The 24,172-nt window shown below is 41.7% G+C and overlaps 1 protein-coding gene across 1 annotated transcript in view; it reads right to left on the bottom strand.

The window, feature by feature from the left end:
• Positions 1-24,172, bottom strand: part of csmd3b (CUB and Sushi multiple domains 3b) — an 815,905-nt gene that overhangs the window by 136,356 nt on the left and 655,377 nt on the right. The window contains exons 21-25 of the mRNA XM_061908578.1: positions 23,697-23,885; positions 11,766-11,866; positions 6,581-6,649; positions 6,336-6,492; positions 3,562-3,753 (exon numbers count right to left, since the gene is read on the bottom strand). Coding sequence (XP_061764562.1) covers positions 3,562-3,753; positions 6,336-6,492; positions 6,581-6,649; positions 11,766-11,866; positions 23,697-23,885 — 708 coding nt within the window. The remainder of the gene's footprint in view (positions 1-3,561; positions 3,754-6,335; positions 6,493-6,580; positions 6,650-11,765; positions 11,867-23,696; positions 23,886-24,172) is intronic.

Raw genomic sequence — 24,172 nt, 5'->3', positions numbered from 1 at the left:
TTCAAGGATTCTGTGCAATGAAAGTCAAGATTTTCTGAACCGTGGAGAAGATTATGAAAGAAGATGTCTCTCACAGTTTTGGGGACAATTGGCTCAACGTCTGCTCTGAAAAGCATTATGGCAATCAGTGGTGGAACATTGATTAATTTGAGTTCCTAAAACATTACTTTCACTTTTTTCTGCTCATTTCCATCAACTATTCATTTTGTAACCTTCTATTTTTGTGAATAACGGTGACACTTATAATTGTCATCATTATTCACCTTTCTCACACTTGGACTTTCAACCATTTCAATATATTCACTGTTATGTAATTCTAATACGACGCCAACAAGTTGTGAGTGAAAAGATGTTGCACGTGCAAACATTTTTGCTCACAGGAACCTCCTGGGGTCTATGCCCACCTGTTCTTCAAACCTAGTGACACACCTGATTAAGAGTGTGTGTAAGTTTAACTCCGTCCTAGTTAACTTTCCTTAATGACCTCCTTTAAAGTTTTGTAATCAATCAGAACTATCAAGTAGCTAAAATGCACCAAACATGGGAAAGTGTGGAGTGAGTGTTTTGCATATCAGCCATCATACACTGTCATGAATTTATATGTGTGTAATTTTAAAATATATATAGTGCTTGTTATAAAATGTCCACAAAGTTATCGCTTATTTATATCACGTGTGAGAAAAGTTGTTTGAATTAGGGTATAAAATGTAAATCTGTGCTCAAGTCCCTTCCAAATGATACTCATTGTCTTTAATCATGGATTCTGTCTTCTCTACAAGAATGCGGCAAGATCACTTCGACTCAATTTGTTGGGGAGTAAATTCAGGCAAATCCACGCCGCGGGCCAATTTAATTTAACTTATTGTTAAAATTGTGATATCTTGCGGGCCGCACTGAAGACTAGGGCGTGCCGCACTTGGCCTGCAGGCTTTAGTTTGGTCAAACCCCTTACTTAGTCTATTAAAAAAACATCCAAAAACCGCCAAAAACGCTCCAATTAAGTGTTTCAGTAAGGATTAAAATGAGCAAATCACTATAAATATTGCATGTTATCATGAATGGACCTTTTACTACAGGAGTAGGGAACCTATGGCTCGCGAGCCAGATTTGGGTCTTTTGATGACTGCATCTGGCTCTCAGGTAAATCTGAGGTGACAATGCTTAACACGACAAATAATGAATAATTCCACTTGTAATCACAGTGTTGAAAATAACGTTCAAATTATAAAACATTCTCATGCATTTTTAATCCATCCATCCATTTTCTACTGCACCTGTTCAAGAAGTTGCGTTAATGGTAGGAAGTTATTTATCATTGGTTAGTTCCTTTCTGCATTAATGGTGCCTTCACAGATGTGTAAGTTACACATGCCTTGGGCACTAATGCACCTCCATACCATCACAGATGCTGGCTTTTGAACTTTGCGTCGATAACAGTCTGGATGGTTTGCTTCCCCTTTGGTCCGGATGACATGATGTCGAATATTTCCAAAAACAATTTGAAATGTTGACTCGTCAGACCACAGAACACTTTTACACTTTGCATCAGTCCATCTTAGATGATCTCGGGCCCAGAGAAGACGGCTGCGTTTCTGGATTTTGTTGAAAAATGGCTTTCGCTTTGCATAGTAGAGCTTTAACTTGCACTTACAGATGTAGCGACAAATTGTATTTAGTGACAGTGGTTTTCTGAAGTGTTCCTGAGCCCATGTGGTGATAATCTTTAGAGATTGATGTCGGTTTTTGATATAGTGCCGTCTGAGGGATCAAAGGTCACGGTCATTCAATGTTGGTTTCCGGCCATGCCGCTTACGTGGAGTGGTTTCTCCAGATTCTCTGAACCTTTCGATAATACTATGGACCGTAGATGTTGAAATCCCTAAATTTCTTGCAATTGCACTTTGAGAAACATTGTTCTTAAACTGTTTGACAATTTGCTCACGCAGTTGTGGACAAAGGGGTGTACCTCGCCCCATCATTTCTTGTGAAAGACTGAGCATTTTTTGGGAAGCTGTTTTTATACCCAATCATGGCACCCACCTGTTCCCAATTAGCCTGCACACCTGTGGGATGTTCCAAATAAGTGTTTGGTGAGCAATCCTCAACTTTATCAGTATTTATTGCCACCTTCCCCAACTTCTTTGTCACGTGTTGCTGACATCAAATTCTAAAGTTAATGATTGTTTGCAAAAAAAATGTTTATCAGTTTGAACGTCAAATATGTTGTCTTTGTAGCATATTCAACTGAGGCGGGGCAGTATAGCTCAGTTGGTAGAGCGGCCATGCCAGTAACTTGAGGGTTGCAGGTTCGATCCCCGCTTTTGCCATCCTAGTCTCTGCCCTTGTGTCCTTGGGCAAGACACTTTACCCAGCTGCCCCCAGTGCCACCTACACTGGTTTGAATGTAACTTAGATATTGGGTTTCACTATGTAAAGCACTTTGAGTCACTAGAGAAAAAGCGCTTTATAAATATAATTCACAATTCACTTAAAGGGTTGAAAATGATTTGCAAATCATTTTATTCCGTTTCTGTTTACATCTGACACAATTTCCCCAACTCATATGGAAACGGGGTTTGTATTTTAATGTAGGCCATTATGGTGGTACTTGGAGGGCCAAGTGTTTTCTGAGCTGCTACTTTGTGAAAAAAGTTTGAGAACCAATGGAATAGAGCGTATCCCCATTACCTGCATTGTTAGCCACCTCTTGCGAGCAGTTTTTTTACACTTTAGAATACACAGGAAAGGGAAAGACATGTGTTTCTGTCTTATATAAGGATTGTGCATGAGTGCAGTTGCCCTTTAAAGCTACAAATACACAAATAGTTCCCAGTTGGGCTTACTAAACACAGTAAATAACAGCATCGAGCCTAGATTTTGAACAACACACTTCCAGCAGACAAATGTGCAACCTCTGATACTTAAATACAATTTCTGAGATGAAAGCAATGAGAATAAATTGGTGTATCAACAATAATAGTCATGATACGCTGATCATATCATATAATCGATATTCAGGCATTGTGTGTACCCCTCCCAGCAGCGTAAAACCTTGGAAAATGAATTAAAAAAGCCAATTATATCTTAAAGGCATATTAAAAAAAAACAAAAAACAGCTCCCCACTTGCTCTTGTGGAAAAAAAAACTAATGCTAACAGAAAGGTAATTTAGATTCAGAGAAGTTGCATTGTTTTCCTCCCAAATGGCCTGTGGGCTCTACAGAGAAACACCAATGATTAAAATGTGTGGCTATATGTGGAAGAACCATCCAGCAAAAAGATAAATAAACAAAAAAATACATATATATTTGCTTTATCTGTATGATCCAAGAGGTTATTATTTTAGGGACGCTGCAGGCAATCACATGATGGATCAGCTGAAGGAAAATGTGGATGAGATAAGCAGTAGGCCAGTCCATGATAATGTGCAAAGAAAACCACAAACAGACCTGCAAATAAAACGCTTTTCTGGGTGACAATGAGAGCATTCAGTGTAAATAAATGATTCACATCCTGGTGCGCAAACACACCCCACCGTCAATGGGTCACCATGGCAACGTACCAATACAGGAAGGCAGGGGGTTATCCCAGGCTCTCCTCTCGCCCGTCATGCACCTCAGCGCGGACGCCCCGTGCAGCGTGTAGCCGGGCTCGCATCTGTATGTGATGCTGCTTCCGGAGAAGTGACCCTGGTCGTTGACTTTGAAGCCAAACTGCGGCACGCCGGGGTCCTCGCAGTGCGAGAGCTCGAAACCTAAACGGAGACAAAGTGAGATGCTCAGTAAATCCCTTTAGAGATCTTTGGGGCATAATGTTTCATTTGCTTTCTTCTTTGTACATATATATTTTTTTGGCTGCGTTGAATAAATGTATGTAAACTTTGCCATAAAATCTAATTTTTTTTACAATATTATAAAACATTTCTGTTTTTAAATTAGCCAACTCTAAACAAAAAATGACACATTTTTTCCTTGAAACCAAAAATGTCCCATTTTAAAAACAAACAAAAATTACATTTCTTTTCAAACATCATCTCAATGAAAACGTTTGCAATTCACCATATTAAGATTTTAATTTGGATTACTTTCAGTCGTCACAAGGGTGTGACAGATTTGCACACAAACACTTGCACTTCATCAAACATTGATTTATGTTTCTATAATTTACAGAAAAAGTGTGGGGATTGGTTTGCCAACCTTTGATATGCAGCTCGCGTGGAAGTTTCTACCATAAAAGACTATGTCATTTTTGTTATGAGGGCCCCAATGACTAGGTTGCCTTGGGCCCCCAAATGACTAAGTATTTTGTGTCAAAAGATTTAGGTCTTTTTTTAAAGTTAATTTAAATTTTAAGTGATTTACTGCGATTAATTGCGATTGATCAAAACGCAAACTGTAATACATCTGATGAAGAATGTAATCGTTTGACAGCCCTAGATTTTACCCAATTTTCTGGGGCAATAAAAACACAGTGTCCAAAGCAGAGGTCCGCATGGAGGGAGCTGGTCTTCCCATAGTTTCAAAGGCCATGTCTACACTAAGCTGGATAACCCCTTAGACAAATAATTATTGAGCCTAAGCCCCGTTTCAGCCACACTAAACCAGCGTTTAAGGTCCCCTTCCTCATACAATTTCTTACACGGGTAAGCACGCCGTCTATTTATTGAATCTCCGGCACTTAGCTTTGTATGGACTCATTGATCATTTACAAACCGAGTTCAGAGAGGAAGTGACGCCAAAAAGACCACGCCCAACACAGGAAGTGACATCAGAAAGAACGTGCCATAGCTAGTTTCATAATAAAGCGGTTTTGTAACTCGCAGCTAACCACTGGAAATATGAAGGCGAGTCATCCGGACATGCCGTGTTTCTCCTTCCATCTGTACAGATGCTTGTGGAAATCACACATGAATACCTTAAGAGAAAGCTATTGCCGCTAATTCGGAAACAACACATCTCAGACGGCAAGAGAACTTTTGAATGTCCAGGACAGCCATGATGCTACTTACCGAAAACGTTGTCCATTTGTCGAAGGAGAGACAACGACAATGCGAGCTCCTGTGAATGTTATAAAAAAGGTAACGTGTGCTTTATAATACCTGGCCGACGAGGGAAGACTACGGAAAATATCGAATGCATTTGGACTGGCAAAGCAGACTATCAGATATTGTCCGCCATGTACAGTGGGGCAAAAAAGTATTTAGTCAGCCACCGATTTTGCAAGTTCTCCCACTTAAAAGGATGACAGAGGTCAGTAATTTTCATCAAAGGTACACTTCAACTGTGAGAGACAGAATGTGAAAAAAAAAATCCAGGAATTTTCGGAATTTTAAAGAATTTATGTGTAAATTATGGTGGAAAATAATTATTTGGTCAACCATTTATAGGTCTCACTGATGGAAGGAGGTTTTGGCTCAAAATCTCACGATACATGGCACCATTCATTCTTTCCTTAACACGGATCAATCGTCCTGTCCCCTTAGCAAAAAAAAAACAGCTCCAAAGCATGATGTTTCCACCCCCATGCTTTACAGTAGGTGTGGTGTTCTTGGGATGCAACTCAGTATTCTTCTTCCTCCAAACACGACGAGTTGAGTTTATACCAAAAAGTTCTATTTTGGTTTCATCTGACCACATGACATTCTCCCAATCCTCTGCTGTATCATCCATGCATCCATTTTGGTATGTCATGAACTCAACGTCTCGGTCCAGAGTATACAAAGTCACCAAAAACGATTGGACAAAGAAGGTGAAGGCAAAAGAGTGAGGAGTGTCCTGACCAGATATCTAAATCCTTAGTTTGATTGATATCAAATGTTCTTTATCACATTGTTTACTTTCATGTGTCAAAAAAAGATTTGATTAATTTATGATGGCTCAGGTGTGATTCACTACAATAGGGCGCCACAGCACACTGGATTCCAGTTAATTGAAATACCACAACACTGGATACTGTTCAGTTAAGTTACATTTTTTTATTTAAGAACTTGCACACAAAGCAACACTGGAGGTGACTTTGACGTGTGCATTTTTCGCGCATGTGTATTCGGTTACGTTGCGCCGGCTGACGGAAGAGGGGAAGAGGGTTACAAATGACCATTGTGTGTGTGTGTGGACAAGGATAAGGTTAGGTTGGATTTATTTGGATAACCGTAGTGTTGAAGGGGCCTACGTAGGACTGAAACACTCCTTTTTGCATCACTTACCCAGGTTGCGATGAATCTACAATCCCGGACAATAAACGGTTATTAATCTTCCTTATGCCCATCACCAGTGATAATTAACTCATGATGCGGTGTACATGATGGTTATATTTACGTAACCAATGTGAACTTACTGGAGTAGACGAGTTTAAATCCTTCCCCTGTGACCTCGCCATCGCTGTAAAACTCCAGCCACAGGTGGTTTGAGGTCGATATCAGTGTCAAACCCAGCATGGAGGTGCCCGTGAACGCTCCCAAAACGTGAGCTGTGTTGTCTTTCCCGTCGTGAATCTGATTAAAAAAAAAACAAAAAAAACATTTTTTATTCAAAGTATGTCCTAATGAAGGCAAAGTCCGTCCAGCTGGTGTCCATCCATACCTTCAGTATGTCTCCCTGGGCCAGATGAAAAGTCCGAGCTGAGATGTTGATGCCTTTCCCAGCCTGCACCTGTTAGGCGAAGGTCAAGTGTTAAGTTTTGATAATAGAAACAATATCCATGTTGAGAAAGCTAACCCTGTTTTTTAGCATCCTGTACGACGAGTACAAATAAATGATTGCTAGTGGGTAAAGTTGCATAAAACAACATGTCGTGATGAACCTCTGGTCTTGCCAACCTTCACTCCGAATAAAAGGACTTTCAAGGCACATGACGGTGATGAATCATTGAACAAATACTTTATTAGTCAAGCGAGCCGTTAGTACATTTTAGAGATGCGCGGATATGCAATGATATCATCCGCTACCGCATCACTAAAGTCGTCATCCACCCGCCACCCACCCGAACCAACACTTTATCAGAACCGGTTTGCTGCTAGTGGGGTGTATAATATAGTCAGGGTGTGTCATGGATGCAAAGGATTCTGGGTATTTGTTATGTTGCGTTTATGTTGTGTTACTGTGAGGATGTTCTCCCGAAATGTGTTTGTCATTATTTTTTGTGTGGGTTCACAATGTGGCGCATATTTGTAGGAGTGTTAAAGTTGTTCATATCACAACCGTCAGTGTGCTCTGTATCACCCAGTATCCCTTGCAGTCATGTGCGTGGGTCAATGGAAGCCACACACAACATATTGCTGGACTTGCATGTATATTGTACATGTTATAGAAGGCGTCAAAGGCAAAGGCTTCATAGCACGCCCTAATATTTATTAACTGGGTGACTGCCGGCAGACATACTTGAGAATAGTTATGTCTACTAATGTCTTCTTCGCTTTGTGACACGGGTCCAAAATGGCTCTTTGAACGGTAAAAGTTACCGATCTCTGAACCATGTATATCATATATTTCCAAATGGTTCAACCGCCACCCTCCCGAATCTATTTAAAATCTATTTCAAATCTATTTTTTCGTCATGTCACCCGCCCGACCCGCGGTTTATCCGCGGATGAGACCGCAAACCGCGCATTTCTAGTACATGTGCTACAGTCCGTACCTGTGAGGAGGGTCTGACCTGGCAACTAGTTCTTACAGCCCGAAATTATGTCATCTCTGGACTTTGAGTTCATGGTACCCAAACTGACTTTGTCAGGCCCATGGAAAGACATGTTCGCATGTGTAAGTGTTCCCTAACCATCTGGCTAAAGTCCTACCTAACGTTTAACATTAGCTATAGTGTTGTGTCGTTCGCGAATGATTCGTTCGAACAAACACATCTTTTGAGTGAACGTACTGAACCGAATCACTTCATGAACTGATTCGTTCCTTTCTCAGTTTAGTTGAGCTCCGCCGCGACCATGCCGGTATGAGTAGAACTGGCACATTCTGTGACTCACTGAACCCTCGACGCAGCCAGCTACTCATCATGGGGTTGGGGGGACGGACTGAGCAAACGATTTGTTCACCGCGGATTAACGACATGGATCACTCAGTGAACGACAACGTCTCGCTCTCAGGACTCGCGAACCTACTGACACAGAGAACTGACTGTGTCGCGGAGGAGGATGTCACATTGAGGATCTCGTTCAGTCATTGGGTGCTGAGGGCTTGTGTCGTTCGCGAACTGACACTTGCGACACTGGGGACACTGGGGACACTGGGGACACTGGGGAGGCTGTTACTGACTGACTAATGATTCGCTGACCTGCACACAGAACTGCTGCTGCAGAAGTGATTTGGTGAACAAATTTTTTGAACAGATCAATTTAAGGAACTGATTCTAGTGATGCAATACAGTCAAAAGAACTGCTGATCCCATCACTAATTGGTTAAGCATTGTGACTTTTCCTAATGAGAACTGCCCAGGCTCGGCATATCATTGACATATATACAAAGCCTTGCTTTAGTGAAATGAATGTTTTCCTCATGTGCATGTTACATTTAATTACCTTCCCACATGATGTACCACTGTTTACAAGACTGGCAGCCTGCTTGGCCCCATGAAATGTAATCTTCCACTAATTGGAGAACAAGTTTTTATGTAGCCTACCAGATACTACAAACGTGTAACAATGTTTCTGGTCACATTTTTTTTTAAGTTGAGCAAATAAGCCATATACAGCTTTTTGCAGATGATGTGGTCTTGATGGCTTCATCCGGCCAGGATCTTCAGCTCTCACTGAATCGGTTTGCAGCAGAGTGTGAAGCGACCGGGATGAGAATTACCACCTCCAAGTCCGAGTCCATGGTTCTCGCCCGGGAAAGGGTGTAGTGCCATCTCCGGGTTGGGGAGGAGACCCTGCCCCAAGTGGACGAGTTCAAGTATCCAAGAAGTTTTGTTCACGAGTAAGGGAAGAGTGGATCGTGAGATCGACAGGCGGATCGGTGCGCCGTCTCCAGTAATGCGGACGCTGTATCGATCCATTGTGGTGAAGAAGCAGCTGAGCCGGAAGGCAAAGCTCCCAATTTACCGGTCGATCTACGTTCCCATCCTCACCTATGGTCATGAGCTTTGAGTTATGACTGAAAGAACAAGATCACGGGTACAAGCGGCCGAAATTGGTTTCCTCCGCCGGGTGGCCGGGCTCTCCTTTAGAGATAGGGTGAGAAGCTCTGTCATCCGGGGGGAGCTCAAAGTAAAGCCGCTGCTTCTCCACATCAAAATGAGCCAGATGAGGTGGTTCGGGAATCTTGTCAGGATGCCACCCGAACGCCTCCCTAGGGAGGTGTTTAGGGCACGTCCAACCGGTAGGAGGCCACGAGGAAGACCCAGGACACGTTGGGAAGACTATGTCTTTTGGCTGGCCTGGGAACGCCTCGGGATCACCCGGGTAGAGCTGGACTAAGTGGCTGGGGAGAAGAAAGTCTGGGCTTCCCTGCTCAGGCTGCTGCCCCCGCGACCCGACCTCGGATAAGATGGATGGATGGATGGACTTTAAAAAAGTCTAAACTAGAATTGATATTGTCGAAGCAGCGAGCTTAACTTGGCAGCTAACTCTCATGACTGTTTAGTCAGATTATTTATAGCTATCACTTCTCATGTTTTTATAAATATTCTTTTATTGTTAAAGTCAGGCCATGCAATGCAGTTATTCAATGAAATACTGTATATGCTTGGTATATGTGACGTTGGTCATTTTGCACAGTCCGCACTGGAACCCACGACCACAAATCTCAGCTGGGAGTTAAGAAGAATATGAGCCAATGAGCTAAAAGCCACAGTCTGTCAAGTCATTGTTCAGCACTGCTCTTAAGGCATTGGGAGGTAAGGTTTGCACAACATACTATCGCACCACTACACTTTATGACTTCTGTTACACATATGCAGGGCATGAAATCTGCACCCGCCCAAACGCCAAATGCAGGTAACTTTTGTGATTGGCGGATGAAACTGTCAATCTACCTGCCACATTGACGGGTAGCCAGAAAGACAACACAACACCGAGCAGGTGTTGTGTTTTGTTGATCAATCAGGTAGCCTATGTGTGTTGTGTGTTCTAAGCAAGCCCCCGCGCCATTTTCTTAGATTTTAAAACCAAAATGTGGCGGTATATCGCTGCCGTGAAGAGGCCGGCGCCGGCTTTAACAGGCCAACAAAAGGAGGACGAGGAGGACGATTACAAAAAAAACAAAAAAAAACGACGTTTTAATACCAAGTGGAAAGTAAGCGGGGATAGCAAGGTTCGCGACTGGCTGATTTACGACGTCACAACAGAAGAGATGTACTGTCAGGATTGCCGTATGTATGGCTCGGAGAAAGCGAAATCAAACACATTTGTAATCGGGACAAAAAACTTAAAGTTAGAGGCAGCAGTAGCTGCTGCAGTGGTGGAGGAAGCAGAAGGGAGTGTCTGCTCCTCCTCCTCTTTTGAGGACTCAGAGCCCGCAGTCAATGCTCTGTGACAGGATTTTTCAATTGTTGCTTGACTTTGACATTACAGTGTAATATAGTTTTGTTTGTTAATTATTATGATTGTTATTGTTGTTGTTTATCTAGATGTTATTCAGTCAAAATAGTTTTGAAAAGCAACATAAGCTTTTATAATATGTGCAATCTTAAAAATAGTCTTTTCATATAAATGTAATATATATTGTTAATATAAAATTCCAAAGAAATTAGAACATGGATATGTAATGACACTACAGTGGAATGGATTACAGTTGGGTGTTAACTTAATAAATGAGACCATCAATGAGATGATTGGCTGTTTGTATTTCTGTTGTTTTGTATTCTAAATGCCTGCCACACCAGGTCCGATACAGTTGTAAGTCATTATGTAGGTCTAGTCATTATTGAGATTAAGTTGGTTAATAACTCGACAGCACTTTTATGTGTATTCTGTACAAGTTCAAAAACCATTCTTATGCATTTTCTGAGTCGTTCACCTTTATTTAAGGCACAGAAAATTTTGGCTGGTAAAAAAACCACTGTGGCAGGTGGATTTCAAAATCCACCTGCCACAGTGGCTGGTGGCCAAAAAAGTTAACTTCAGGTCCTGCTCATATGTCCAAAAAGTGTTTTTTTTCTGAGCCACCTGTAACACGGTCATTCTCAAATGCCTCATTGTGTGTATTTGTGTGTGTGTGTGAGACGTCGTTTGCCGCACCAAAATAGGATGAATTGTATGTAGCACTTGGCTTCACTGTAACCACGGTGGGAGACAAGGAAAGATGGGTGCGTTGTTTCCTTTAATGTTAATAAACTAACGAGGTTATGCCGCGGAATAGTTATAACAATGTTTTAAACAAATCATACTATTTCTAGTCACAGTGGAGAGTAGGGGGGGCGAGTAGGCTAATTCTTTATATTAATAGCTAATTTGCGCACACACAAAAAAAAACACCTGACATGCTGTAACATCAGAAAATCTTCTACTCTAAAGTTTTCTTATTATTCAAATCAGGTTATACAGCATACATAATCGCTATATATAACTGTACAGTATTAGCATAGTTGTGCTGGCAGAAATGTACAAATGTGCAAACCAGGATAAATGACAGCTTAATAGTTCAGGCCTGCAATTATTTGTAATAATACTGCACAATAGAGTGCAGTTAATGTTTGCAACAGAAAAAAAATATGTCACACAGATTCTTTGAAAGACAATTTGCCCTTAATAAACTCTGACATGTCGATTAGATGGATTCTAGTATTCTGTTAGTTGGACATAAATTCGATTTGGGTCACCTGTATGCTGTAGATGCACTCGTGGTTGTTGTCATAGTTCATCGGGTAGTTGGGGGACAGCATGATGCCTTCGTTGTTCATGACTGACGAGCCACACTCGGCTAAGAAAAAAAGATGCAGTTAAAGTCGAGTAATCAATTGAGATTAGTAAATACAGTTTTAGGGGTGAGTAGTTTTCCTGTACATTGGTATCTTGATTTAAGAGTGTTTTGAGACGACAACTGTCTCTTAGCTATGTGACAGTTCGCTGGCATTGTGGTGATGCGGGTGCGTTCTCTCATTGATGCAGTCGGATTTGGACACAGCGTAAGGTAGGAAATAATGATTTATTTACACTAAACAACAGACTAAGAACAGAAAACTTGCACTCGGCATAAAAAGGCAAAACAAAGAGCTAGCAAGGGAGCTAGAAAACACAAAGCATAGCGCGGAAGCTAGCATGTACAAAAACAGTTTTATCAGAGTCGGGAATCAGCGTCATCACCTGTTGCATGGAACAGAAACTAGACAACGAGATCGAATGAACAGAAAAGGCAGGCTTAAAAAAAGGTGGTAATCACGAGGCAGGTGCACATCAAAAACAAGCGGCAGGTGACACTAATGCGTGACTATGGCAACAGAACAAACAGGAAGTGCCACCAGGAACTAAAGAAGTCAAATACCAACAGAATACGATACAAACACGGAACAAAACCAGAATAAAACATGATCCAGGCAGCGGATCATGACAAGCTAATTATGCTTAAGTTCTTAGCAAAATAGGAGTCACAAGTATGCCCGCCAACTGTCACAGTGGACATCGTTAAGTCTGCCCAAAACATCCGGTCTTACTCGCTAGCATTAGTTTATAGCTAGAAATTGGCATAACTTTGTTTTTCCTACCATGGAAAGGAAGAAAGTGAGTGTCAAGGACAGTGCTGAGAAAAACAGATCATATTCCCTGAATCGGTAGGTTGTGAGTTCAAAACCCGGCCGAGTCATACCAAAGACTATAAAAATGGGACCCATTACCTCCCTGTTTGCCCCTCAGCATCGATGGTTGGAATTGGGGGTTAAATAACCAAAAATGATTCCCGGGCGCGGCCACCGCTGCTCCCCACTGCTCCCCTCACCTCCCAGGAAGTGATCAAGGGTGATGGGTCAAATGCAGAGAATAATTTTGCCACACCTAGTATGTGTGTGACAATCATTGGCACTTTAATTTTACATTTTAATTAAAGAAGGAAATAAGCAAAGACAGAGCATGTCATCAACTTGGCAAAGCAATTTGAGTGTATCACTGCTGGTCTATACCATACTGAAGCAAAATGAGTTTAACGCCAGCCAAAAATGAGAAAATATTATCTAGATGGTCAACATTTATCCGTGAAAATATATAAAAAAAACTGCTGATGGCGTGTTTGACCAAAAAACAACTGTTAGAAGATACCGTAGAAGTACACTTTCCAAAGTATATGCTGTATATTATTTCATTATTTCATAAAACTAGTGTAGTTGTTAAAATTTTAAAACATTCTATTGTATTGTTTTTTATACAAATGTTTATTTTCTTAAAGTTTGTTTCTCTTTTAAAAAGGCATGTCACATGTTAAAATGGTGCAGTTCTGAGGGGGCCAAGCACCGATTCAATTGATTTCAATTAATTTCAATAGGAGACGTAGATTTATGGCAGCACGGTGGGAAGTGGTTTGCCCTGGTGCCTCACAGCAACACGGTCCTAGTTTCTGTGTGGAGTTTGCAAGTTCTCCCTGTGAATGTGTGGGTACTCTCAGAGTAGTTCGGCTTCCTCTCCCCTCCAAAGACATGCACCTGGGGATAGGCTGATTGGAAACAGTAAATTGGCCCTAGTGTCTGAATGTGAGTGTAAAAGTGGTCTGTCTGCGTTAGAAAAAATTGTTTATTGGTTATTGTACAACCAAAACATTCCATATAAACTATCACGTTGGCCCGTGTATCATCCGGCGGACTGTAGTTCCTAAACAAAGAATCCTGCATGTGGCTGACAGTTTTGGTGCTTATTTGTAAAGTACAACAACAAAATAAATAACCATATCAGTACTTGGATACAGAATGTGAGAAAAACTGTTGAATTCAAGAAAGAACTTGTTAAATCGTAATGTATGTATTTTATTAGCCACTTTCATGAAGTGCCCTTTTTGTTTTCATTATTTTGTTCGTCTGGAACAGATTTGTTGTCGGATTACTAACCAAAAGGGACGTAAGAGTAGTTCACAGGTGTCAAACTCAAATCCCGGGGGGTCAGATCCGGCCATCATATTTTATGGCCCGCATAAGCCTGGGAAAAATGTGTGTCAATAAATTACATAATTCTATTTTATTTTTTAAAGTATATTATAACAACAATATTTCTCTTTAATACACTTTTTAACAATAATATAATTCCTCTTTTATACGCTTTTTAACAATAATATAATACCTCTTTAATACACTTTTTAATAATAATATAATTCCTCTTTAATACACTTTTTAACAATAATATAATTCCTCTTTAATACACTTTTTTCTCCATACACTTTTCCTCTCTCAATGAATAACGCCTTTTTTCTTATCTTTCCCTCTTATATTTGTTTATTAATATAACATATTGTGGAGGGGGGCGTGGTTGGCGCGCCTCGTGCGCAAGGGAGTGTGTATGTCCTGGCTTTGAAGCCCAAGCTGACAGGTGAGTGATTGCCCAGCCGAGGCTGGTTGTCTAATCACCTGTCTCCTTTATCAGCAGCATCTGAGGCCATGAGAGGGGGAAGAAGCAGACACACACAAGCGAGCAGGAGGCTGCGAGCGAGACAGCCCGAATACATTGCTGAACATAAAACATAAAATACAATCTTGTTGAACCCTGGACTCGGGCTCACGAGGATTCTGTCGGTCCCAGAGGAACCCACCCATTAGAGCCTTTTACACATATCTTTCAAACTTTATTATTATCTAAAAATGACAAATACCATACTACATATTCCATCCATCCATTTTCTACCGCTTATTCCTTTTGGGGTCGCGGGAGGAGCTGGTGCCTATTTCAGCTACAATCGGGCGGAAGGCGGTTTACACCCTGGACAAGTCTCCACCTCATCACAGGGCCAACACAAACAGACAACATTCACACTCACATTCACACACTAGGGCCAATTTAGTGTTGCCAATCAACCTATCCTCAGGTGCATGTCTTTGGAGGTGGGAGGAAGCCGGAGTACCCGGAGGGAACCCATGCATTCACGGGGAGAACATGCAAACTCCACACAGAAAGATCCCGGGCCCGGGAATGAACTCAGTACTACTCAGGACCTTCGTATTGTGAGGCAGATGCTCTAACCCCTCTTCCACCGTGCTGCATATTACATACTGTATTCCAAAAATGTTTTTGTAAAGATGAAACTAAATTTTTAAATATTTGCTTGTCACCTTCCCTTTGGGTGGCTTGGCTTGGTTGGTAGAGCGGCAGTGCATGCAACTTCAGGGTTCTAGGTTCCATCCCCACTTCGGCCGTCTCAGTCACAAACTGTTGTGTCCTTGAGCAAGACAGATCACCCACCTGCTCTCGGTGCCACCCTCACTGGTTTAAATGTAACTTAAATAATGGGTTTCATGATGGAAAAGCACTTTGAGTCACTAGAGAAAAGCGCTATATAAATACATTTCACTTCACTTCCCTACTTATGATTTCAAAGCAAGATAATCAACCATCAATTTGTACATAAAGTACAAAATCAAATAATACAATGCATCAGCAATACTCCTGTCCAAAGGCAAAACCTAGTAACTCACTTCTAGCTGATTTTGAGAAAACAAAGGAAAACCAATATACCTTGATGCTGTCTTACAAAGATCTACAAAGTCATCAAACGTATAGATGTTTTCTTGAGCTTTCATTTTCTTGCCGATTGAGCCACGGATTGAATCTGCTCTCATGAACGTGTGCCCTTTCTCCAGATATTTTATCACAATCTCGGGAGGGGCCCATTCTGCGTTTGCACATTGGGCAAGACCCACAGTTATCTGCCCAAAAGAGTATGCAAGGGGAAGAATCAAGAACAATACATTTAATGAACGTGCTTGCGACGTCCTGGGCCATTCTTCCAAATATCCCTTCGTGCCATAATATCACATAATCAAGTTGACCGTCGGCCCCCATTCGTGCAAATGTCTCATTAAAGACAATAAGGCAACTGACAAAGAAGCTCCGATTGGTCCCTTGAGATACTAGGTTTTTCTGTTGTATCTACGCGGTTATGTGGTAGTTGCTAGGTCCTGCCATGCGCGTAACAGCTTACTTACGGAACAAATTACATTTATCGCATACACTAATGCAAAGCATATCACCTAGGAACTCCAAAATTATTATCAGCTCAGTTTTGACCTACATTGAGTTACTGGGTTTTGCCTTTGGACGGGAGAATTGTGTATAATAACATGAGGTGATTATACTTTGAAATCAGTGCTGCCAAATTATAGTTTTCTTTCTGTCAAATGCCTCACAATTGAACTTCGATTAATTGTGAATAATAACAGGTTATTACCCCTATGGAAAGTTTAAAACAATTATAAAAAAGCAGCAATTACTGCAATTTGGCTTAACGAGTTAGTGCACTTCAATTACTTTTTTACTTAAATGACAGTTTGTTTTTTTTCTTCCTATGTTGCACTCATGGCTGTACATTTCTTTTCTGCACATAAGCACTTTGAATCCTCCTTTGCTCCACTTAAGTGAACGCCTGATTTAATAACCGTGCTTAAGTGGCGCACATGTGAGCCATCATCTTCATGGTGAGAAAAGGAAAAGGTGGCAGAAATGTGAGGCCATGCTGTGACGACACACCACTCACGTTCCCTTTCCCCCATGTTGAACCTCCGACGCTCCCTCAGCGTTTGTACCGCTGTTATAGTCGCATTACAGCTGTCATATCATCAATAAATCACCTGGCAACAGCTACCCATTTAGAAAATTACCTCTCCCTCTTTCCTCTCTACTGCCGCCACACAATTTTCCTTTCTTTTCCCCTTTCATGCTTCAATCATTGCACTTTTTACCCCTCGTTCTTATCTGTCTTACTTTTTTACTTTTTGGGGCTAAATGGCCGATAACTTTTTAAGAAGACCGATCCCCCTCCTGTTTGACCTACTTGTGAACAACAAACACGGACCACCAAGGCAAGACTTTAAATCTTCAGGGCTCGCTTATCTAAATCCCCCACTGGAAGATGGCTCCAATTGTTTCTATTCCAGCCGACAAAACAAAGAAAAAGCTCAGAAAACCAACAACTTAAAAAAAGCCGGACAAATCAGAAGCGCTACGTTGGAGGTGTGATTGTTTCTTGCCTCTTTCTTCGCCATCGTACAGCAGCAGTGCAATGCAGCGACACACAATATCTAAATATAGCCACGCAACTCTTGACATCTGCACGCAACGCCATCATCGCCGTCTCTTTGCATTATCAGACAACAACCGAGCAACATAATAACGGCCATTTTCACACATGGTGTACATTAGGAAAGGGTTTCATACCGTCCCATTCGTTGTGGTTTACCTGATACATGAAATATGACAAATTGGGGGGGTGCAGTCTCCACTTAAGCTACCAGATGGCAGTAGAGGGTTGAATATGCTAAAACGTGTTTTGCAATTTCAACTTTGACCACAGCGTCTGCTGCTATATAGAGTGCTTTCCATCATTTTCGGCAGGCTGCATTACCAAATTATGAACTCACCCTCATCTTCTCACATGAGATCCACCCAGGAATGGGGCAGTAACAATCCCTTACCTACTGTACTCCCTCCAATCCATTTAATTTTTGGCTGTCACAACTTACCTTTCATCTAGCTATTTAGTTCTCATTTACACTGCACACCAAATCAGATTTGTTTCCCCCTTAAGTGACACGGAATGGATTTTTTTTTTGGCAGGGTAAATGCTCCGTTGTGCTTCAAATCTGATCTTTTCGCATCAGAGTCAGGCTACATCAGGAAGTAGTCAGGCACACACGCTATTTCTTTGCTATCGATACATATATATATATATATATATACATACATATATATATAAATATATATATATATATATATATATATATATATATATATATATATATATATATATATATATATATATATACATCTATATATATATATATACATCCATCAATCCATTTTCTTCCGCTTATCCGAGGTCGGGTGGCGGGGGCAGCAGCCTAGCAGGGAAGCCCATTTCGTCCAGCTCCTCCCGGGGGATCCCGAGGCGTTCCCAAGCCCGCCGGGAGGCATAGTTTTCCCAATGTGTCCTGGGTCTTCCCCGTGGCCTCTTACCGGTTGGACGTGCCCCAAACCCTAGGGAGGCGTTTTGGTGGCATCCTGACCAGATGCCCGAACCACCTCTTCTGGCTCCTCTCGATGTGGAGGAGCAGCGACTTTACTTTGAGTTCCTCCCTGATGGCAGAGCTTCTCACCCTATCTCTAAAGGAGAGCCCCGCCACCCGGCGAAAGAAGCTCATTTCGGCCGCTTGTACCCGTGATCTTGTTCTTTCGGTCATAACCCAAAGCTCAAGACCATAGGCGAGGATGAGAACGTAGATCGACCGGTAAATTCAGAGCTTTGCCTTCCGACTTAGCTCCTTCTTCACCACAATGGATCGATACAGCGTCCGCATTATTGAAGACGCCGCACCAATCCGCCTGTCGATCTCACGATCCACTCTCCCCCCACTCGTGAGCAAGACTCTTAAGTACTTGAAATCCTCCACTTGGGGCAAGATCTCCTCCCCAACTTGGAGATGGCACTCCACCCTTTCCCAGGCTAGAACCATGGACCCAGACTTGAAGGTGCTAATTCTAAAGCTTGGCAGTGTAACCGTGTAATACTCTTCCATATCAATAGGTGACAACCGGTAAAATGACAAGGGTTTGTCGTCGTATCTAATGCTTAAACAAAAAATAAACAAAAGGAGATTGACCCTAAGAAAATGCATTGAAGTTTAGGAGAGGTTATGTAGAACAAAACTAAAACCTAAATGGCTACAAAGTAAACAAAAATAAAATGCTGGACAACAGCAAAGACTTACTGTGGAGCAAACACGGCGTCCACAATGTACATGACATGACAATCAACAATGTCCCCACAAAGAAGGATAGCAAAAAAATAAATATTTTTGATTGCTAAAACAAAGCAGAAGCTGGGAATAGCGCTCAAAAGAAGACATGGAACTGCTACAGGAAAATACCAAGAAAACAGGAAAAGCCACCAAAATAGGAATGCAAGACAAGAACTAAAACAAGGCAACAACAACTAAAATAAGTCACGCCGTGATGTGACAGGTGGTGACAGTACACCTACTTTGAGACAAGAGCTATAGTGATGCATGCTTGGTTATGGTTTAAAGTCATATCCAACAATTGGAACAACAACTTTTTATAGTCAATATCGGCTATGGAGTTTCATTTTTTTACGTTTTCTGCTGGTGGCGTGCCTTCGGATTTTTTCAACGCAAAAAATGCGCTTCGGCTCAAAAAAGGTTGAAAAACACTGCTTCATGTCACATGTGTCAACCACAAGACCCTAGAGACAAATATGGCCCACGCCGTCATTCTATGTGGCCCGCAAGTATTGAATTGGTCTTTAAACACGTCTGCATTTCCCACAATGCACGGCAATTGAAGTGACGGCATCCCGCCACTAGATCGCAGTTTACCATTGTATATGCATCACGCAACCAGTAAAATTGAGATTGGAATTCCCACAAATGATGCAAAAATGTCCAGGAAAAGAAAGAATGATGCAAATGAAAAGCAGTTTAAAAAAAAAAAAAGATGGGAAGCGTTTCAAGGAGAAAAAAACGATGTCTTTTGTGTTATAAGATAGTGTCTGTTGCCAAAAAAGAACAATCTACATCGTCATTTTGACACCAAACACGGAGCCAAGTGCGCCAAAGTTATAGAATGAACTACAAGGGGACAGCACGGTGAAAGAGGGGTTTATGCATGTGCCTCACAATACAAAGGTCCTGAGTTCAATCCCGGGCTCGGGATCTTTCTGTGTGGAGTTTGCATTTTCTCCCCATGACTGCGTGGGTTCCCTCCGGGTACTCCGGCTTCCTCCCACCTCCAAAGACATGCACCTGGGGATAGGTCGATTGGCAACGAGTGTGTATGTTGTCTGTCTATCTGTGTTGGCCCTGCAATGTGGTGGCGACTTGTCCAGGGTGTACACCGCCTTCCGCCCAATTGTTGCTGTGATGGGCTCAGGTAGCCCCTCGTGACCCCGAACGGGACAAGCAGTAGAAAATGGATGGATGGATGGATGAAATACAAGGCCAACTGCGTTTGCAGCAGAATGTGTTCACAAAAGCCACAACTAAAAATGACGGGACGGTGAAAGCTAGCTCTATTGTGGATTAAGAATTGTTCCCGTCCTTCCAAGCACTTTTATGGGGGTACAGTATATGCTGATACAGACTTTTAAAAATGTTAGTCCGTCAAGAAACACCATTGCAGCAGACCTGTGACTTCTTCTAGTAATAAATACATAAGTTATTTAGTAGAATGTTACAGTGTAGTTCCCTTTATTTTACATTTGGTTACATTTAGTTGCATTTATTCCGTCTTTAGAGTTACATCTGGCCCTTTGAGAGCAACCATTATGCTGATGTGGCCCTCCGTAAAAATAAGTTTGACACCCCAGGTTGATACAGTATACAAGGTTTTGATATTATCGACATTTGGATCGATCACTCCTATTTTACATTCAAGCTTAAGCGGTTAGCTTTTTGTGTTGTCCTGCTTAGTGTGTGAGTAGCAAGCTTAGCAATTACTTTTCCTCTACTCCTCCAGTGATAATGTTAGGTGAAAGTTAAAGTTAAGTTAAAGTACCTCTGATAGTCACACACACACACACACACACACACACTAGGTGTGGTGGAATTACCCTCTGTATTTGACCCATCCCCTTAGTCCACCCCCTGGGAGGTGAGGGGAGCAGTGAGCAGCAACGTTGGCCGTGCTTGGGAATCATTTTGGTGATTTAGTCCCTAATTCCAACCCTTGATGCTGAGTGCCAAGCAGGGAGGTACTGGGTCACATGTTTATAGTCTTGGGTATGACTCGGCTGGGGTTTGAACTCACGACCTACCAAGAAACTGTTTATGTTCTATAATGGTGGACTGTTTGCTGATCATGTAAATAGGCAAATATTGGCCCCTGTGCCGATCCTATGTTTGAGATCCAGACATCACTAGTTAAAACAAATTGAAGCTGTAGTGTACTAAACCAAACCACTCAGGCAAAGTCTGTTTAAGTCTGCATCTTATTTGGTTTGTATTTTATTAATTATAAGTGATTTTTTTTATGTAAATAAACTAGCATACAAACCTAGTTCAGGGACGCTACAGAATGCATGGCATAAAGCAGACTCTGATTTCAGCATTTCAAACACCTCAATCTAATCGGGTTTTTGCAGAATTTTCCTTCCAAATCGTACAAAATTACAGGTGCATGTTGTGTAAAAACACACTTTCCGATTATGTTGATCCCTAGTAGAGGCAACAAAGGCTTTTTCCTTTTTCCTCGCTTACCTTGATCTCCGGCATGGCATTCCGAGTGTGTTGGCAGCGTATCTTCACTGATCTACAGCCAACATCGGCAGCCTCTTACTGATGTTTGCTCTGACAACACACGCTAATCCCGACCAATAGACAATCTCGCTGATTGGGTCCCGAGGTTGAACGCATCAACAAGTGCGCAAATCAGGCCCAGAAAAACAACAAAATCATGCTGCGGAGGCGTTTAAAGAGCTCGCATATTGAATTTGGGTTGAGGAGCTCCTGCGAAGAGTGTTTTTATTTCATTCAAGTAGATGTTGGATCATATTAGGAGTATAAAGAAAATAAACAAGTACCGACCGTGTGCTTCCTAAGATGCATCAGACTTTTGTTGGAGTCTATTAAAGCTTCATGGTTTGTTCGCTCCCTGAAAGTTGAAGGCCAAGGAGCGGGTCTGCAAAGGCTTTTTATTTCTAAACACATTTTTTTACTAAATACTGCACTTCGGAAAAATCGTGCAGCCAAATCAGTTCAATCGAATGTAGCAAGTCATTGTGCGAATGCAGAAAGATAAGCATTCAGACGCATGGTTATGTGCGTCCAATTTATTTATCACGCTTAATAGCGGAGCCATTGCTGACTCACCAAAGAGCAAAATGCGTGGCTCGTTTAGAACGGATGAGAAATAAACTCACATGGGACTTTTTCTGCAAGAAATTAATTGAAGGTTGTTGAAATACAATTTGTGTGATACGCTGTCTTAAGGACTTTCAACAAAAACACGGGCCAAAGATCCTATATATTACAAGAGAACTCTGCTGGTTTTGAGGATCTACAGCAAAATTGCTAGAAACATAATAATAATAATAATAATAGTGGATTGGATTTATATCGCGCTTTTTCTATTACTAGATACTCAAAGAGAAGTGGGAACCCATCATTCATTCACACCTGGTGGTTGTGAGCTACATCTGTAGCCACAGCTGCCCTGGGGTAAACTGACGGAAGCGTGGCTGCCAGTTTGCGCCTACAGCCCCTCCGACCACCACCTATCATTCATTCATCATTCATTCACCAGTGTGAGCGGCACTGGGGGCAAGGGTGAAGTGTCCTGCCCAAGGACACAACGGCAGCGATTTGGATGTCAATAGGTGGGAAGCGAACTTGCAAGCCTCAGGTTTCTAGCACGGCCGCTCTACCCACTACGCCATGCCGCCACAGGACAGATATGCAATCTCTTGTTATAGCTCGACCTAGAAAATACTGAAAAAACGCAAGTACCTGTAAGCAAGCTGTTTTTAAGAATCTTCTGGTAAAACTCGAGTCAAAGATCATCTATGATGCTTTATATCTGCTCTTTTATCCTGCACTACAACAAGCTAATGCAACAAAAAGGTGTTCTTAATAATCAATGCAAAATGTGTAAATCAAAGATCCTCTATGTGAAAGAAGTGCTCTGTTGATTTTAAGAATCAAATGCAAAAATGACTAACCAAAGATCCTCTATGTAAGAGAAGTACTTTCCTGTTTTTAATAATACAATGTAAAACTGTTTGTCAAAGATCCTCTATGTGACAGGAGTGCTTGCCTTTTCTTAGGACATAATGCAAACATATTAGTCAAAGATTCTCTGTAACAGGAGCTGCCTGCTGTTTTTAATAACATACCGCAAAAGGTGTGAATCAAGGATCCTCTATGCCAGTGGTCCCCAACCTCTTTGTAGCTGCGGACCGGTCAACGCTTGATAATTTGTCCGGCGGCCCGGCGGGAGGGGGGGGTTTTCTTTGTCATGAAAAAGGGAGGTTTTTGGGTTGGTGAACTAATTGTAAGTGTAGCTTGTGTTTTTTTATGTTGATTTAAATAAAACAAATAAAAAAATAAAAAATAAAATTAAAAAAAAATTAAAAATAAATAATAAAAAAATTATTCTGCGGCCCGGTACCAATTGGGCCACGGGGCCGCGGCCCGGGTGGTTGGGGACCACTGCTCTATGCGACACAAGTTGTCTGCTGTTTTTAAATATCTACTGCAAAAAGTGTGAGTCAAATATAATTTATTTGACAGGAGTGATCTGCTGTTTTAAGAACATAATGCACAATTACTATTCAAAGAACCTCTTTGTGAGAAGAATTATATGCTGTTTTTGACATTTGACTGCAAAAGCTTGAGTCAAAGATCTTTTATAAAATAGAAACGTTTTTAAGAATTTATTTAAAAAAATACTTGTCAAAATGTAATATTATGGTAGTAATGTAATGTTATGGTAATACATTTCATATTTGTGTAAGTTTGGGGGACATTTAGGAGCTAACAGGTCTAGAGTAGCTTCATGTTTTCTTTTGTAAATCTTAAATAATCAATTCAAAAGTGTGTGCATCGTTCACATACCAACACATCTCGGCAGCGGCGCGCTCCATATCCTGCGACCGCCGCCAAGGCAGATCAACTCTGGCGCCCCCTCCAGGCGGTACCCCATATTGCAGGAAAAGGACAGCGTGTCCCCGATACCGAAGTTGTAGCCGTTCCTTCTGCCAAAGCGCGGCATCCCGGGGTCCTCGCACGGCTCCAGGGTGTACTCTGTAACATAACAAGGCAAGGCAAGAGTCCGTCACGTCCTGAGAAGTGTGTCGAGTGTTGGCTCAGGAATGACTCATTTTCGCGTATGATATGCCATATGACACATTGGCGCGAGCAAATGGTCGGTCACATGTCTTGTAAAAAAAGCCGAATGTGGGACCTTCGGAGTGTCAGTTGGTGCCATCTGGCAAACCGTCCCTGAGTGTGGACTGAATCACAGCCCATTTAAGGCAATAAAAAGATGTCCTTTGAACATTTAAGGGGACCTATGATGATTCTAATCCACA

The sequence above is a fragment of the Nerophis ophidion genome, linkage group LG08, assembly GCF_033978795.1.
Source record: "Nerophis ophidion isolate RoL-2023_Sa linkage group LG08, RoL_Noph_v1.0, whole genome shotgun sequence".
Lineage (NCBI taxonomy): Eukaryota > Metazoa > Chordata > Actinopteri > Syngnathiformes > Syngnathidae > Nerophis > Nerophis ophidion.
The sequence above is the reverse complement of the archived record's forward strand: the minus strand, read 5'-3'. Positions and strand labels throughout refer to the sequence as shown.